Below are 18,944 nucleotides of genomic sequence, written 5' to 3' on the forward strand. Positions count from 1 at the left end.
GTGGTAGAGAGAGAGAGAGAGAGGTGGTAGGGTGAGAGAGAGAGAGGTGGTAGGGTGAGAGAGAGAGAGGTGGTAGGGTGAGAGAGAGGTGGTAGAGAGAGAGAGAGGTGGTAGAGAGAGAGAGAGAGAGAGAGGTGGGAGAGAGAGAGAGGTGGTAGAGAGAGAGAGAGGTGGTAGAGAGAGAGAGAGGTGGTAGAGAGAGATGAACCTGGAGAAGAGTCCCCTAAGCAAGCTGGTCCTGGGGCTCTGTTCACAAACACAAACACACCCTACAGAGCCCCAGGACAACAGCACAATTAGACCCAACCAAATCATGAGAAAACAAAAAGATAATTACTTGACACATTGGAAAGAATTAACAAAAAAACAGAGCAAACTAGAATGCTATTTGGCCCTAAACAGAGAGTACACAGCGGCAGAATACCTGACCACTGTGACTGACCCAAAATTAAGGAAAGCTTTGACTATGTACAGACTCAGTGAGCATAGCCTTGCTATTGAGAAAGGCCGCCGTAGGCAGACATGGCTCTCAAGAGAAGACAGGCTATGTGCTCACTGCCCACAAAATGAGGTGGAAACTGAGCTGCACTTCCTAACCTCCTGCCCAATGTATGACCATATTAGAGAGACATATTTCCCTCAGATTACACAGATCCACAAAGAATTCGAAAACAAATCCAAATTTGAAAAACTCCCATATCTACTGGGTGAAATTCCACAGTGTGCCATCACAGCAGCAAGATTTGTGACCTGTTGCCACGAGAAAAGGGCAACCAGTGAAGAACACACACCATTGTAAATACAACCCATATTTATGCTTATTTATTTTATCTTGTGTCCTTTAACCATTTGTACATTGTTAAAACACTGTATATATATATATAATATGACATTTGTAATGTCTTTACTGTTTTGAAACCTCTGTATGTGTAATGTTTACTGTTAATTTTTGTTGTTTTTCACTTTATATTTTCACTTTGTATGTTGTCTACCTCACTTGCTTTGGCAATGTTAACACATGTTTCCCATGCCAATAAAGCCCTTGAATTGAATTGAGAGAGAGAGGTGGTAGAGAGGTGGTAGAGAGAGAGAGAGGTGGTAGAGAGAGAGAGAGAGAGGTGGTAGAGAGAGAGAGAGGTGGTAGAGAGAGAGAGAGAGAGAGGTGGTAGAGAGAGAGAGAGGTGGTAGAGAGAGAGAGAGGTGGTAGAGAGAGAGAGAGAGGTGGTAGAGAGAGAGAGAGAGGTGGTAGAGAGAGAGAGAGAGAGAGAGAGGTGGTAGAGAGAGAGAGAGGTGGTAGAGAGAGAGAGAGGTGGTAGAGAGAGAGAGAGAGAGAGAGAGGTGGTAGAGAGAGAGAGAGGTGGTAGAGAGAGAGAGAGAGAGGTGGTAGAGAGAGAGAGAGGTGGTAGAGAGAGAGAGAGGTGGTAGAGAGAGAGAGGTGGTAGAGAGAGAGAGGTGGTAGAGAGAGAGAGAGGTGGTAGAGAGAGAGAGAGGTGGTAGAGAGAGAGAGAGGTGGTAGAGAGAGAGAGAGAGGTGGTAGAGAGAGAGAGAGAGGTGGTAGAGAGAGAGAGAGAGGTGGTAGAGAGAGAGAGAGAGAGGTGGTAGAGAGAGAGAGAGGTGGTAGAGAGAGAGAGAGGTGGTAGAGAGAGAGAGGTGGTAGAGAGAGAGAGAGGTGGTAGAGAGAGAGAGAGGTGGTAGAGAGAGAGAGGGGTGGTAGAGAGAGAGAGAGGTGGTAGAGAGAGAGAGAGAGACAGAGTAATGTATTTTGTAGTGTTCCAATAGGGCTCTGGACCAAGTTAGGATGGGAGACGTTTAAATGTCATGAAATTGAAAATGGTTTATCTGAACTCATCATAATTGTAGTGCATCTGCTGTGTGTTAGGCTGTGTCAGGTCATGCTGTGTGTTGGGCTGTGTCAGGTCATGCTGTGTGTTGGGCTGTGTCAGGTCATGCTGTGTGTTGGGCTGTGTCAGGTCATGCTGTGTGTTGGGCTGTGTCAGGTCATGCTGTGTGTTGGGCTGTGTCAGGTCATGCTGTGTGTTGGGCTGTGTCAGGTCATGCTGTGTGTTGGGCTGTGTCAGGTTATGCTGTGTGTTGGGCTGTGTCAGGTCATGCTGTGTGTTGGGCTGTGTCAGGTTATGCTGTGTGTTGGGCTGTGTCAGGTTATGCTGTGTGTTGTCAGGTCATGCTGTGTGTTGGGCTGTGTCAGGTCATGCTGTGTGTTGTCAGGTCATGCTGTGTGTTGGGCTGTGTCAGGTTATGCTGTGTGTTGGGCTGTGTCAGGTTATGCTGTGTGTTGGGCTGTGTCAGGTCATGCTGTGTGTTGGGCTGTGTCAGGTCATTCTGTGTGTTGTCAGGTCATGCTGTGTGTTGGGCTGTGTCAGGTCATGCTGTGTGTTGTCAGGTCATGCTGTGTGTTGGGCTGTGTCAGGTTATGCTGTGTGTTGGGCTGTGTCAGGTTATGCTGTGTCAGGTCATGCTGTGTGTTGGGCTGTGTCAGGTTATGCTGTGTGTTGGGCTGTGTCAGGTCATGCTGTGTGTTGGGCTGTGTCAGGTCATGCTGTGTGTTGGGCTGTGTGTTGGGCTGTGTGTTGGGCTGTGTCAGTTCATTCTGTGTGTTGGGCTGTGTCAGGTCATGCTGTGTGTTGGGCTGTGTCAGTTCATGCTGTGTGTTGGGCTGTGTCAGGTTATGCTGTGTGTTGGGCTGTGTCAGGTTATGCTGTGTGTTGGGCTGTGTCATGTTATGCTGTGTATTAGGCTGTGTCAGGTCATGCTGTGTGTTGGGTTGTGTGTTGGGCTGTGTCAGGTTATGCTGTGTGTTGGGCTGTGTGTTGGGCTGTGTGTTGGGCTGTGTCAGTTCATGCTGTGTGTTGGGCTGTGTCAGTTCATGCTGTGTGTTGGGCTGTGTCAGGTCATGCTGTGTGTTGGGCTGTGTCAGGTCATGCTGTGTGTTGGGCTGTGTCAGGTCATGCTGTGTGTTGGGCTGTGTCAGGTCATGCTGTGTGTTGGGCTGTGTCAGGTCATGCTGTGTGTTGGGCTGTGTCAGGTCATGCTGTGTGTTGGGCTGTGTCAGTTCATGCTGTGTGTTGGGCTGTGTCAGGTCATGCTGTGTGTTGGGCTGTGTCAGGTCATGCTGTGTGTTGGGCTATGTCAGGTTATGCCCCCCTCTAATTATTTTATAATGAGATATATATATATATATATATATATATATATAAATGCAAAATGCTACAATTTCAACGATTTTACTGAGACAGTTCATATAAGGAAAATAGGTCAATTACAATAAGTTAATTAGTACCTAATCTATGGATTTCACATGGCTGGTCAGCGGCAAAGGCCCACCCACTGGGGGGCCAGGTCCAGCCGTCCGGGTGGCTGGTCTCAGACGATCCCGCAGGTGAAGAATCCGGATGTGGAGGTCAAGGGTTGGCGTGGTTACACGCTTACGGTTGAGAAATGAACATGAAATTATCTGGCAACAGCTCTGGTGGACATTCCTGCAGTCAGCATGCCAGTTGTACGCTCCCTCAAAATTTGAGACATCTGTGGCATTGTGTTGTGTGACAAAACTGCACATTTTAGGGTGTCCTTTTATTGTCCCCAGCACAAGGTGCACCTCTGTAATGATCATGGTGTTTAATCAGCTTCTTGATATGCCATACCTGTCAGGTGGCTGGATTGTTTTGCAAAGGAGAAATGCTCACTAACAGGGATTAGAGAGAGAGAGAGAGCGCGAGACCGTCCCTGTCCTAGATTTCACACGTGGACTTTATTTAATTAACTAATTATGTGACTTCTGAAGGTAATTGGTTTCACCAGATCTTACTTAAGGGTTTCATAGCAAAGTGGATGAAAACATATGTACGCACCACTTTGTTTTTAAATTTTCCATTTCACTTCACCAAGATGGACTATTTTGTGTATGTCCATTACATGAAATCCAAACAAATATCAATTGAAATTACAGGCTGTAATGCAACACAATAGGAAAAACGTCAAGCGGGATGAATACTTTTGCCAGGCACTGTACCACCACAGAATGATGCTGGCACTAGGACCGCACTCAACCAAATATATAAGGCCATAAGCAAACAAGAAAATGCTAACCCAGAAGCAGCGCTCCTAGTGGCCGGGGACTTTAATGCAGGCAAACTTAAATCAGTTTTACAAAATGTTTACCAGCATGTCACATGTGCAACCAGAGGGAAGAAAACTATAGACCACATTCACTCCACACACAGAGATGCATACAAAGCTCTCCTCTGCCCTCCATTTGGCAAATCTGACCATAATTCTATCCTCCTGATTCCTGCTTACAAGCAATTAAAGCAGGAAGTACCAGTGACTCGCTCAATACGGAAGTGGTCAGATGAAGCGGATGCTACGCTACAGGACTGTTTTGCTAGCACAGACTGGAAAATGTTCCGGGATTCATCCAATGGCGTTGAGGAATATACCACCTCAGTCATCGGCTTCATCAATAAATTAATCGATGACGTTGTCCCCACAGTGACCGTACGTACATACCCCAAACAGGAGCCATGGATTACAGGCAACATCCACATCAAGCTAAAGACTAGAGTTGTTGCTTTCAAGGAGCGGGACACTAATCAGGACTCCTATAAGCAATCCCGCTATGCCCTCAGACGAACCATCAAACAAGCAAAGCGTCAATACAGGATTAAGATTGCACCGGGTCTGACGCTTGTTGGATGTGGCATTGCTTGAAAACTATTACAGACTACAAAGGGAAACCCAGACGCGAGCTGCCCAGTGACACGAGCCTACCAGACGAGCTAAATGCCTTTTATGCTTGCTTCGAGGCAAGCAACACTGAAGCATGCATGAGAGCACCAGCTGTTCTGGATGACTGTGTGATAACGCTCCCGGTAGTCGATGTGAGCAAGACCTTTAAACAGGTCAACGTTCACAAAGCTGCGGGACCAGATGGATTACCAGGACATGTACTCAAAGCATGTGCAAATCAGCTGGCAAGTGTCTTCACTGACATTTTCAAGCTCTCCCTGACTGAGTCTGTAATACCTACATGTGTCAAGCAGACCACCATAGTCCCTGTGCCCAAGGAAGCGAAGGTAACCTGTAGCACTTACGTCGGTAGCCATGAAGTACTTTGAAAGGCTGGTCATGGCTCACATCAACAGCATCCTCCCAGATACCCTAGACCCACTCCAATTTGCCTACTGCCCCAACAGATCCACAGATGACACAATCTCAATCGCACTCCACACTGCCCTTTCCCACCTGGACAAAAGCAACACCTATGTGAGAATGCCGTTCACTGACTACAGCTCAGCGTTCAAAACCATAGTGCCCACGAAGCTCATCACTAAGCCAAGGACCCTGGGACTCAACACCTCCCTCTGCAACTGGATCCTGGACTTCCTGATGGGCCGCCCCCAGGTGGTAAGAGTAGGCAACAAAACTTCTGCCACGCTGATCCTCAACACTGGGGCCCCTCAGGGGTGTGTACTTACTCCCTCTCTTGTACTCCCTGTTCACCCACTACTGCATGGCCAAACACGACTCTACAACTCTACTTTTAAAAATCCACCTTTCCAGAAACAAGTCTCTCACTCACACCCCCTTCAGCCCCTGGCTGTTAATTGATTGCCCCCCATCTATCTTCAGAGTTCGTACTGTTAGGTGACCTAAACTGGGACATGCTTATGTAACAGTATAACTTCAAACCATCCCCTCGCCCATACCCGGGCGTGAACCACATCAACAACAGTCACCCTCGAAGCATCGTTACCCATCGCTCCACAAAAGCCGCGGCCCCGGTCAACAGCACTGGACACCCCCCACAGCAACGCGCCCAAGCCTTCCCCATTTCTCCTTCTCCCAAATCCAGTCAGCTGATGATCTGAAAAAGCTGCAAAAAATGGACCCCTACAAATCAGCTGGGCTAGACAATCTGGACACTTTCTTTTCAAAAATTATCTGCCGAAATTGTTGCCACCCCTATTACTAGCCTGTTCAACCTCTCTTTCGTGTCGTCTGAGATTCCCAAAGATTGGAAAGCAGCTGCGGTCATCCCCCTCTTCAAAGTGGGGGACACTCTTGGCCCAAACTGCTACAGACCTATATCTATCCTACCCTGCCTTTTCTAAGGTCTTCGAAAGCCAAGTCAACAAACAGATTACCGACCATTTCGAATCTCACCATACCTTCTCTGCTATGCAATCTGGTTTCAGAGCTGGTCATGGGTGCACCTCAGCCACGCTCAAGGTCCTTAACCGCCATCGAGAAGAAACATTACTGTGCAGCCGTATTCATTGATCTGGCCAAGGCTTTTGACTCTGTCAATCACCACATCCTCATCGGCAGACTCGACAGCCTTGGTTTCTCAAATGATTGCCTCGCCTGGTTAACCAACTACTTCTCTGATAGAGTTCAGTGTGTCCAATCGGAGGGTCTGCTGTCCGGACCTCTGGCAGTCTCTATGGGGGTGCCACAGGGTTCAATTCTTGGACCGACTCTCTTCTCTGTATACATCAATGATGTCGCTCTTGCTGCTGGTGAGTCTCTGATCCACCTCTACGCAGGAGACACCATTCTGTATACTTCTGGCCCTTCTTTGGACACTGTGTTAACAACCCTCCAGGCAAGCTTCAATGCCATACAACTCTCCTTCCGTGGCCTCCAATTGCTCTTAAATACAAGTTAATCTAAATGCATGCTCTTCAACCGATCGCTGCCTGCACCTGCCCGCCTGTCCAACATCACTACTCTGGACGGCTCTGACTTAGAATACGTGGACAACTACAAATACCTAGGTGTCTGGTTAGACTGTAAACTCTCCTTCCAGACCCACATCAAACATCTCCAATCCAAAGTTAAATCTAGAATTGGCTTCCTATTTCGCAACAAAGCATCCTTCACTCATGCTGCCAAACATACCCTTGTAAAACTGACCATCCTACCAATCCTCGACTTCGGAGATGTCATTTACAAAAAAGCCTCCAATACCCTACTCAACAAATTGGATGCAGTCTATCACAGTGCAATCCGTTTTGTCACCTAAGCCCCATATACTACACACCATTGCGACCTGTACGCTCTCGTTGTCCGGCCCTCGCTTCATACTCGTTGCCAAACCCACTGGCTCCATGTCATCTACAAGACCCTGCTAGGTAAAGTCCCCCCTTATCTCAGCTCGCTGGTCACCATAGCATCACCCACCTGTAGCACGCACTCCAGCAGGTATATCTCTCTGGTCACCCCCAAAACCAATTCTTTCTTTGGCCGCCTCTCCTTCCAGTTCTCTGCTGCCAATGACTGGAACGAACTAAAAAAAACTCTGAAACTGGAAACACTTATCTCCCTCACTAGCTTTAAGCACCAACTGTCAGAGCAGCTCACAGATTACTGCACCTGCACATAGCCCACCTATAATTTAGCCCAAACAACTACCTCTTTCCCTACTGTATTTATTTTGCTCCTTTGCACCCCATTATTTTTTCTACTTTGCACATTCTTCCACTGCAAATCTACCATTCCAGTGTTTTACTTGCTATATTGTATTTACTTTGCCACCATGGCCTTTTTTTGCCTTTACCTCCCTTATCTCACCTCATTTGCTCACATCGTATATAGACTTGTTTATACTGTATTATTGACTGTATGTTTGTTTTGCTCCATGTGTAACTCTGTGTAGTTGTGTGTGTTGAGCTGCTTTGCTTTATCTTGGCTAGTTCGTAATTGTAAGTGAGAACTTGTTCTCAACTTGCCTACCTGGTTAAATAAAGGTGAAATAAAAAATTTAAAAAACTGACTCTTATCGATTCTTGATTTCGTCATTTACAAAATAACCTTCCAACACTCTACTCAGTCTCTATCCAATTTGCTATCACAGTGCCACCCGTTTTGTCACCAAAGCCCCACATACTACCCACCACTGCGACCTGTATGCTCTCGTTGGCTGGCCCTCACTACATATTCATTGCCAAACCCACTGCCTCCAGGTCATCTAAAAGCTAAGTAAAGCCCCGCCTTATCTCAGCTCACTGGTCACCATAGCAACACCAACCCGTAGCACGCGCTCCAACAGGTATATTTCACTGGTCATCCCCAAAGCCAACACTTCCTTTGACCGCCTTTCCTTCCAGTTCTGGAATGAATTGCAAACATCACTGAAGCTGGAGTCTTATATCTCCCTCTCTAACTTTAAGCATCAGCTGTCAGAGCAGCTTTCCGATCACTGTACCTGTACACACCCAATCTGTAAATAGCAAACCCAGCTACCTCATCCCCATATTGTTACTTATCCTCTTGCTCTTTTACACCCCAGTATCTCTACTTGCACATCATCATCTGCACATCTCACTACAGTGTTAATGCTAAATTGTAATTATTTCACCTCCATTTGCCTATGTATTGCCCTACCTCCCTACTCTTCTACATTTGCACACACTGTACATAGAGTTTTCGCCAAGTCTAGGACCAAAAGGCTCCTTAACAGCTTCTACCCCCAAGCCATAAAACTGCTGGACAATTAATCAAATGGCCACCGGACTATTTACATTGACCCCCCCTCCATTTATTTTGTACACTGCTGTTATCATGTTATTGTGTTACTTTTTATTATTTTTTTACTTTAGTTTATGTGGTAAATATTTTCTTAACTCTTCTTGAACTGCACTGTTGGCTAAGGGCTTGTAAGTAGGCATTTCACGGTAAGGTCTACACACGTGACAAATAAAGTTTGATTTGATCTGCCAGATTTTGTTACCGGGAACTCTGACCCACTCTTCTCCCCTCTCTAGGTGATCTATCGCGCCCTGTCCCCCTGGTACTCATTGGACCCCTACGGCCCAGCAGCCCAGACTCAGTTGATGGTCACCAACCTGCGGGTGCGTCTGCTGCAGCGCCAGCCTTGCCCCTGCCAGGCTAAAGACCCAGATATCCAGGCACTGCCCACGAACCATTATGCCATCTATGACTTCATCGTCAAGGGCAGCTGCCTCTGCAACGGGCACGCCGAGCACTGTGTGCCAGCCAATGGGTACCGCCCCGCCAGGCAGAGGATCAATCACGTGGTGAGTAAGGGTGAAGAGCAGCACGAACAACCAATCACAGCTGACCACTTATCTCTGTCTATTAGTGCTTCTCCAAAAGACTGCAATCATCACGTCACTCTGTTAACAAAAACAGTCAAACATGTTGTGTATTTGTGTGTTTGTGCTGCCGAATGTTTGTGTGTATGGAGCGGCTTGTGTGTGTGTGTGTGTGTGTGTGAGAATGTGTTATTGTTTCTGGCACTCTCCATTCCCACCACCACTTGGGTTCTACATCTGTGTAGTGGTGCTTTAATGCGGAGCCTCTAGGCTTTACTGAAGACTATATTTACCCACAGATTTACCTTCCATTACGGGATTATGACTATGAGGAAACCTTAATGATAGTGTAAAATATAGTAGCGTCAACATATTTTTCCCACTGAGAGTAGAAACTGCCAGTGGAATTACATCAGCATTTCTCATATAGTAAACATTGGAGGTTTTAGTCAAACAGTGGTGGGAAGATAACTAAGAGTGTTCCACACTTCACTGTGCAATCCACATTTACTGCAAAGTAGAAAATACATTGCTGCACTTGCTATTTTAGCATGTAGATCTTGGTGGGTCAAACTCAACCAACATTTTTTTGGTTTTTTTTAGATGCATGCCAGCAAAGCCACTACAACAACACTAAACAATACATTCATTGCACTATAACGGCGACAAGCAGTGCCCACAAATGTTTTAGGGTCGACACAAAAGCTGTCCCAACAGCAGAGCTTTCTTTTCAGCACCATGGAGTGAATCCTGACCACCTCTACACCTGGCTATCACCTGGCTATCAACAGAGCCTTGTCTGGCAGCCTCGTTTTACTGCCTCTTTAACAAACATAGCTGATGTGGCTGACCATATCTCCCATCTTCCTATCATTTATGCAGCAGCAGATAAGACATTGTTTGGACTCGCCTTGTTTTGCGCGGAGGTCATCAAAGAAAAAGATGTTCAACTCCGAGTTGGGTGATCGTTCAAAACATATGTTCCCAGTCTGACTTCCCAGTTGCGATGCTTGCAGTTAGCCACTGTCACCGATTCCTTCCAAACAACTCATTGTTGAATTTGCGATTTTCGAACTTGTTGTGTAATGTTTATATCCAGTGGCCGATGAGCACCGATACGTTTTATCTATCATTTATCTTCATTATTTATCTTCATATGACAAGGATTAAAAAGGATTTGTCAGTAGATTGTCTACTTTATTTATGACGATGACTGCTAGCTAAGATTTTAGAAAGTAAGACGAATCAAAGCTACTGTAGATATAATGTCATTTGACATCATTTTATCGGACCTTGAGCCTTCTTGGAAGGGAACTTCTAATGTAACTCTATGGCAGCAGCCAAACGGCTTCTTGATGTCTACCCATACTCAAGGTTGGTGACAGTGTCCCCATGAGTGACAGAACACTGAACCAATCACAGTGCAATGCTCCTATTTTTTGCTGGCCTGCCCCATCATCACAGAAAGCACTGAGCTAGGCTGAAACACCTGCATTTTGGAGCTGCCTGTTTGTATGCAGCTTTATTAGCTCAATGATATATATATATTTTACATTGTTTGCAAACTGATATGTGACACGTATTAATGCCAAAATAAAATGCAATACAGGCAAGCCCCCCCCCCACATTTTTTTAATTATATATATTTATTTAGGGGGGGGCTTACCTGTTTTGCATGTTATTTTGGCATTGATACGTGTCACATATCAATTTGCAAACAATATACATATATATATTTTTTGGGGGTGCAAAATATTTGTGTGTCTATATCTGTGTTCCCTATTACAGTAAATATTGCTTTCTCTCTCCCCTGCGGCAGGTCCATGGGAGATGTGGGTGTGACTGTGTGTAACCGTAATTCAGTAATACATACATAATACACTGCTCTCTCCCCTGCGGCAGGTCCATGGGAAATGTGTGTGTAAACACAACACTGCCGGCGACCACTGTGAGCACTGTGTTCCCCTCTACAATGACCAACCCTGGCAAGCTGCCAACGGCATCATAGGAGCACCACGTGAATGCAAGAGTGAGTCTTACAAGGCCAGGAAGGTCAACCAGCAGAACCACGTACACAAGTACATTACCCGATACACACAGCCAGATGTCTTTTTTTGAATTAGTAGTAGTTGTAGAATTCAGTAGGTATATCTTCTTTTACCTATTCAATGCTCTCAAAAGGATCTGTCTTGTTTGTTGTTGTTGAAACATTCACATTCAGAAATGACCCCTTGATGCAAATGTCAATGAAACCTAGTATCTTTACTTTACCTTTGAGAGAAAGTGTAACGGTTCTCTTGTGGTGAAGGAGAGGCGGACCAAAACGCAGCATGGTGGTTATTCATTGTATTTTAATGAAGACACTATACATGAATAAACTAACGAAAACAAGAAACGTGAGAACTCAAAACAGCCCTATCTGGTGCAGGTACAAAGACAGGAACAATCACCCACAAACACACAGTGAAACCCAGGCTACCTAAGTATGATTCTCAATCAGAGACAACTAATGACACCTGCCTCTGATTGAGAACCATACTAGGCCGAAAACATAGAAATACCCCAAAACATAGAAAAACAAACAGACTGCCCACCCAACTCACGCCCTGACCATACTAAATAAATACACAACAAAGGAAATAAAGGTCAGAACGTGACAGAAAGAAAGCAATGGGAAAACATAAATGCTTTTAAGGTGGTATTCTGACTAGAGACCTTTGCTCTTAACTCAAATTGTGTTGTACAAGTCTCCCATTGACGGCAATGATGATTTACATGAAAGTCAAGAGTTTTGATTATCTTAGGCGCTTCCTCTTTTCTTTTACAGAGTGCAAGTGTAACGGCCATGCAGACAGCTGTCACTTTGACCGCGGTGTGTGGCTGGCGTCGGGACGGCGTAGTGGGACTGTGTGTGACGTCTGCCACCACAACACAGAGGGCAGACACTGCCAGAGCTGCCGTAGAGGGTTCTACAGACACCCCAGCAGACCTAGCTCTGCCGCTGACTCCTGCACACGTAAGAGGACAAAACATACCCTCTGCCTGTCCGGATAGCAGGGAACAGAGGTCAAAACATACCCTCTGCCTGTCCGGATAGCAGGGAACAGAGGTCAAATCATTCAGATTGCAGGGAACAGAGGTCAAATCATTCAGATAGCAGGGAACAGAGGTCAAATCATTCAGATAGCAGGGAACAGAGGTCAAATCATTCAGATAGCAGGGAACAGAGGTCAAATCATTCAGATAGCAGGGAACAGAGGTCAAATCATTCAGATAGCAGGGAACAGAGGTCAAATCATTCAGATAGCAGGGAACAGAGGTCAAATCATTCAGATAGCAGGGAACAGAGGTCAAATCATCCAGATAGCAGGGAACAGAGGTCAAGTCATCCAGATAGCAGGGAACAGAGGTCAAATCATAGATATGTGTTTATGGTTGTGGAATCAATTAGACCATGCCCGTCTTATTTTGGCCAACTTCCTGATCCTGCTTTGTAGTATACCCCTCAGACCATGGGAACAACATAGTAACAACGTAGTAACAACGTAGTAACAACACACTAACAACGTAGTAACAACGTAGTAACAACACACTAACAACGTAGTAACAACAATGTAAAAACATAGTAATACCAAAGTAACAACAAAGTAATATAGTAACAACGTAGTAGCAACATAGTATCAACAAACTAAAAACATAGTATCAACAAAGTAACAACAAAGTAACAACATAGTAATAACATAGTAATAACATAGTAACAACAAAGTAATGGAGTAACAACATAGTAATAACATAGTAATAACATAGTAACAACAAAGTAACAACATAGTAATGTAGTAACAACATAGTAACGACTAACTAGCAACGTAGTAACAACAAACTATCAACGTAGTAACAACGTAGTAAAAACATTAACAACAAACTAACAATGTAGTAACAACAAACTAACAACGTAGTAACAACAAACTAACAACATAGTAACAACGTAGTAAAAACATAGTGACAATGTAGTAACAACGTAGTACCAATGTAGTAACAATGTAGTAACAATGTAGTAACAACGTAATAACAACGTAATAACAACGTAATAACAACGTAACAAAGTAGTAACAACGTAATACCATAGTAACAACGTAGTAACAACGTAATAACATAGTAATACCATAGTAACAATGTGGTAACAACGTAATAACATAGTAACAAAGTAGTAACATCGTAGTAACAACAAACTACCAATGTAGTAACAACATAGTAACAATGTAGTAACAACGTAATAACATAGTAACAACGTAATAACATAGTGACTACGTAGTAACAACAAACTAACAATGTAGTAACAACGTAATAACATAGTAACAACGTAATAACATAGTGACTACGTAGTAACATAGTAACAACGTAGTAACAACGTAGTAATAACGTAGTAACGGCGTAGTAACGGCGTAGTGACAACGTAATAACGTAGTAACAACGTAGTAACAATATAGTAACAATGTAGTAACACCGTAGTAACAACATAGTAACGATGTAGTAACAACAAGTCAGACATGGGTTGTCTACAGCCGTGATAGTCATTAATGCTCTTGAGGAGGTGCAGCACCGCAGGTCTTCACTCCTGCTCAGCAGTGAAACACCTGATTCAGGTGTCATCAGGGTGTTGAAGAGCAGTTGATTAGTTGAATCAGGTGTGATGACGGCACTAAGCTGAAACTAAAACATGCAGTAGTGGAAGGTTAGTGGTAGGTAGTCTGGCGGTTAGAGCGTTGGGGGCCAGCCACTGAAAGGACTTGTAACCGAAAGATTGCAAGTTCAAACCCCCGAGCTGACAAGGTAAAAATCTGTCGTTCTGCCCCTGAACAAGGCAGTTAACCCACTGTTCTTAGGCTGTCATTGAAAATATGAATTTGACTTGCCTAGTTAAATAAAAGGTAAATAATATAGAACCACTGCGACCACAATGTTATTGCCAACTTATACAATACTGACCATACTTGAGTACTTTTCAGTGCAGGACTAGAAGATCAACCACATCTTTGAGGAATGTGACAGTAATTGAAAACAATAGATGAGTTTCCCATAGTCCATGCCCGGCACATTTTTCCCATTCCTGTCCTTTTCCCCAGGCATGCTCTTTCACTTCGGTCTTTTAAAGAACAAACCAACTGTGTTTGAGAGAAAGAGAAACACAAGTGTGCTCACACACAGGCACGCATACACACATACATGCATACATACACACACAGATACTGTACACACACACACACATATACATACATGCATGCACACATACATACATACATACATACAGACACATACACACACACACATACATACACACATACATACGTACACACAGGCACGCAAACTCACACATGCACACACACATTCACACACACACACTAAAAACCTATCCTTCACCAGGAGAGTCATCAACCAGTAAAAATGTCAGTGTGGAGGGAGAATTATTTACTTTTTGCTTTTACAGTAGTGTGTTTTTACAGTAGTAGTGTGTTTTTACAGTGGTGTGATGTATCCTCAGGGTTAAATACATACTCCCGTGCGTGCGTGTGCTGTTGTATGGAATTAAGTATCTTTTTTTCTGAATAAAGTCAAGAAACCTATCCCGAGGGCCACACTATTAAAGACATGAATAAATGAGCTCCGTATGTTGGATATAATGGTAGGAATGTGCGAAACTCTCCCTCTCTGATCTGTTCTGTTTGTCCCTCCTCTTACCCCATACCAACAGCATGTGCCTGCCACCCTGTAGGGTCTAGACCCGCGATCTCAGGTGGCCAGGACCTCTGTAACCCTAGCAACGGGGCATGCACCTGCAGATCGGGCGTGGGCGGACCTCTCTGTGACAGATGCATTGTAGGGTTCTGGGGCTTCCATGGTTACGGGTGCAGACCGTGTGACTGTACAGGGGGGGACTGTGACCCCTACACCGGGGACTGCTTGTCTGGGTAAGTGTCTATAGATTCATATAGTAGGCTGCGTTCCAAATAGCACCCTATATTCTCTATTGGTCCTGTTCACATGTATAGTGAACAGGGAGCCATTTGAGACAGACTATGCATATTCACTAGTACTTTTAGTATACTGTAACTCACCTGAAAGTCTCTCATTGACATCAATGAATAATTAATCAGACGCTTATCCCGAACCTGAATCAGACCCTTAATGAAGTAGACTCCTCTACCCAGACGTCTCTCTTTGTGGTGTAGTCTCTATCCAGACGTCTCTCTCTGTGGTGTAGTCTCTACCCAGACGGCTCTCTCTGTGGTGTAGTCTCCTCTACCCAGACGGCTCTCTCTGTGGTGTAGTCTCTACCCAGACGGCTCTCTCTGTGGTGTATTCTCCTCTCTCTGTGGTGTATTCTCCTCTCTCTGTGGTGTAGTCTCCTCTCTCTGTGGTGTAGTCTCCTCTACCCAGACAGCTCTCTCTGTGGTGTAGTCTCTACCCAGACGTCTCTCTGTGGTGTATTCTGCTCTCTCTGTGGTGTAGTCTCCTCTCTCTGTGGTGTAGTCTCCTCTACCCAGACGGCTCTCTCTGTGGTGTAGTCTCCTCTACCCAGACGGCTCTCTCTGTGGCGTAGTCTCCTCTACCCAGACGGCTCTCTCTGTGGTGTAGTCTCCTCTACCCAGACGGCTCTCTCTGTGGTGTAGTCTCTACCCAGGCGATTCTCTCTGTGGTGTAGTCTCCTCTCTCTGTGGTGGAGTCTCTACACAGGCGGCTCTCTCTGTGGTGTAGTCTCCTCTACCCAGACGGCTCTCTCTGTGGTGTAGTCTCCTCTACCCAGACGGCTCTCTCTGTGGTGTAGTCTCCTACCCAGACGGCTCTCTCTGTGGTGTAGTCTCTACCCAGGCGATTCTGTGGTGTAGTCTCCTCTCTCTGTGGTGGAGTCTCTACACAGGCGGCTCTCTCTGTGTTGTAGTCTCTACCCAGGCGGCTCTCTCTGTGGTGTAGTCTCCTCTCTCTGTGGTGGAGTCTCTACACAGGCGGCTCTCTCTGTGTTGTAGTCTCTACCCAGGCGGCTCTCTGTGGTGTAGTCTCCTCTCTTTGTGGTGTAGTCTCTACCCAGACGGCTCTCTCTGTGGTGTAGTCTCCTCTCTCAGTGGTGTTGTCTCCTCTACCCAGACGGCTCTCTCAGTGGTGTCGTCTCCTCTACCCCGACGGCTCTCTCTGTGGTGTAGTCTACTCTACCCAGGCGTTTCTCTCTGTGGTGTAGTCTCCTCTACCCAGACGGCTCTCTCTGTGGTGTAGTCTCCTCTACCCAGACGGCTCTCTCTGTGGTGTAGTCTCTACCCAGACGGCTCTCTCTGTGGTGTAGTCTCTATCCAGACGGCTCTCTCTGTGGTGTAGTCTCCTCCCTCTGTGGTGTAGTCTCCTCTATCCAGACGGCTCTCTCTGTGGTGTAGTCTCCTCTATGCAGACGGCTCTCTCTGTGGTGTAGTCTCCTCCCTCTGTGGTGTAGTCTCCTTTCTCTGTGGTGTAGTCTCCTCTACCCAGACGGCTCTCTCTGTGGTGTAGTCTCCTCCCTCTGTGGTGTAGTCTCCTCTATCCAGACGGCTCTCTCTGTGGTGTAGTCTCCTCTATGCAGACGGCTCTCTCTGTGGTGTAGTCTCCTCCCTCTGTGGTGTAGTCTCCTTTCTCTGTGGTGTAGTCTCCTCTACCCAGACGGCTCTCTCTGTGGTGTAGTCTCCTCCCTCTGTGGTGTAGTCTCCTCTATCCAGACGGCTCTCTCTGCCGTAGCAATTGAACCTGGGGATGACGTTATTAATGGAGTAGTCTTTATCTTAATGCAAAGTAAGTATGTAGAGGTGTATTCATGGATTGTATGGCTAGCAGGCAGTGCTATGTTTGACCAGAGTTTCCTCTGTGGTGTTTTGTGTTGTGATGTGATGTGTTGTGTTCCAGCTCAGATCTGGACGTGTACTATACAGGAGGTGACAGCCACATACACAGAGGACCTAGCAGTAGTGAGCTAGCAACACTGTTTAGGGTGGAGGAGCTGTTCTCTGCACTGCACCACTCTGGTGAGTCATGGGTTATACACAAAAGCATGGGCACGCATGTAGGCACGCACACATGCAAGAAAGCAGACACACTCACACACATCTATACACACACACACATCTATACACCCACACGGAAATATAATTTATAAGCGTAATGTAATGTACAGTACATGTTATTGTTTTCCTTGTCTTTCCAGAGAAATGTCAGTGTAAGGTGGTGCCTATAGGCAGCCCCAAACTCTTCTGTGCCAACGAGTATGACTACGGTAGGTGGGACATACAGTAATATTAAGAAAGATACGCGTGGGAAAAGTTCCTGGGAAAAACAATAATATTAATCTTAGCATTGTCCATGCATGCTAAAAAGCCAAATGTCTTAATTTGTCTCCTGTGGATCCACCTGGTGTTGTGCTCTTTCTTTTGTCTGAGACCTTTACAAGATATGAAAAGACTTAAACAATAGGAGAACATAAAGCAGAGTTGGTTGTAGATCAAAAGGAGATGTTTGAGGTTAACCACTCCTATGTTAGCCAACTCCCACGGGCCTGATATACATGACAACGACCATAGAAGTTGGCTATAAAGCACAAACAAACCTGGGACCAGACTGTAGTGAACGACGCCAGCAGAATGGAAAAGGAAATCCCCTCCCTCTTGTTTGTAGTGGCAATTGAACCGCTTGCAGAAGGAATCAGACAGGACCCAAACGTAACAGGTATCAGTGTTGGTAAACATGAATATCAATTCTACTTATTTGCCGATGATCTACTGGCAAGATGGCGGTGACAGACATGGCAGCTTTGCTTCTAACTCTTAAGCAACTTTGCAGTATTTTGTTTTTTGGGGTGTTATTTCTTACATTATTAGCCCAGAATGCTTTTTGTGTTATTACATGCAGCCGGAAAGAACATTTTGATATCAGAGCGGCGGCATTACGAACCAGGAACACGACTTTCCCGAATTGGTTCCTTTGTTCGTACCCCCCAGGGCAATTGAATTTATCCCAGAAGCTGCTCCAAGACGCCACCGGCGGAGAGAGGTATTTGGAGTGGACTTGTAGTCCGGCTCAGGAGGCGTGCACGCCATCCACAGCTTCCTAGTATATTAATTGCTAATGTTCAGTCTCTGGACAATAAAGTGGACAAGCTCAGGGCGAGGATCTCCTTCCAGAGAGACATCAGGGACTGTAACATACTCTGTTTCGTGGAATAATGGCTCTCTCCTGATATACTGTCCCCGTCCATACAGCCAGCTGGGTTCTCAGTACATCGCACAGACGGGAATAAAGAACTCTCCGGGAAGAGGAAGGGCGGTGGTGTTTGTTTCATGATTAACCACTCAGGGTGTGATTGTGATAACATACAGAAACTCAAGTCCTTTTGTTCACCCAACCTAGAATACCTCGCAATCAAATGCTGACCGTATTACCTTCCAAGAGAATTCTCTTCAGTTATAGTCACAGCCGTGTACACTACTGTTCAAAAGTTTGGGGTCTCTTAGAAATGTCCTTGTTTTCCATGACAACATACATTAAATTAGTTGCAAAATGGATAGGAAATATAGTCAAGATGTTGACAAGGTTATAATAATGATTTTTAATAAAAAATAAAAATTGTGTACTTCAAACTTAGCTTTTGTCAAAGAATCCTCCATTTGCAGCAATTACAGCCTTGCAGACCTTTGGCATTCAAGTATTCTAGTAATCTGAATAGATTTCACCCCATGCTTCCTGAAGCACCTCCCACAAGTTGGATTGGCTTGATGGGCACTTCTACCATACGGTCAAGCTGCGCCCACAACAGCTCAATAGGGTAGAGATCCGGTGACTGTGCTGGCCACTCCATTA

The 18,944-nt window shown here is 45.4% G+C and overlaps 1 protein-coding gene across 1 annotated transcript in view; it reads left to right on the forward strand.

Moving 5' to 3' along the window:
- The window catches only part of LOC139383127 (netrin-4-like), a 48,354-nt gene that overhangs the window by 23,561 nt on the left and 5,849 nt on the right, over nt 1–18,944 (forward strand). Inside the window, exons 4-9 of the mRNA XM_071127458.1 lie at nt 8,787–9,059; nt 10,980–11,106; nt 11,905–12,093; nt 14,827–15,043; nt 16,998–17,116; nt 17,296–17,364. Of these exons, the coding sequence (XP_070983559.1) occupies nt 8,787–9,059; nt 10,980–11,106; nt 11,905–12,093; nt 14,827–15,043; nt 16,998–17,116; nt 17,296–17,364 (994 nt within the window). The remainder of the gene's footprint in view (nt 1–8,786; nt 9,060–10,979; nt 11,107–11,904; nt 12,094–14,826; nt 15,044–16,997; nt 17,117–17,295; nt 17,365–18,944) is intronic.

This window comes from Oncorhynchus clarkii, chromosome 2 (genome assembly GCF_045791955.1).
Source record: "Oncorhynchus clarkii lewisi isolate Uvic-CL-2024 chromosome 2, UVic_Ocla_1.0, whole genome shotgun sequence".
Taxonomy (NCBI): Eukaryota; Metazoa; Chordata; class Actinopteri; order Salmoniformes; family Salmonidae; genus Oncorhynchus; species Oncorhynchus clarkii.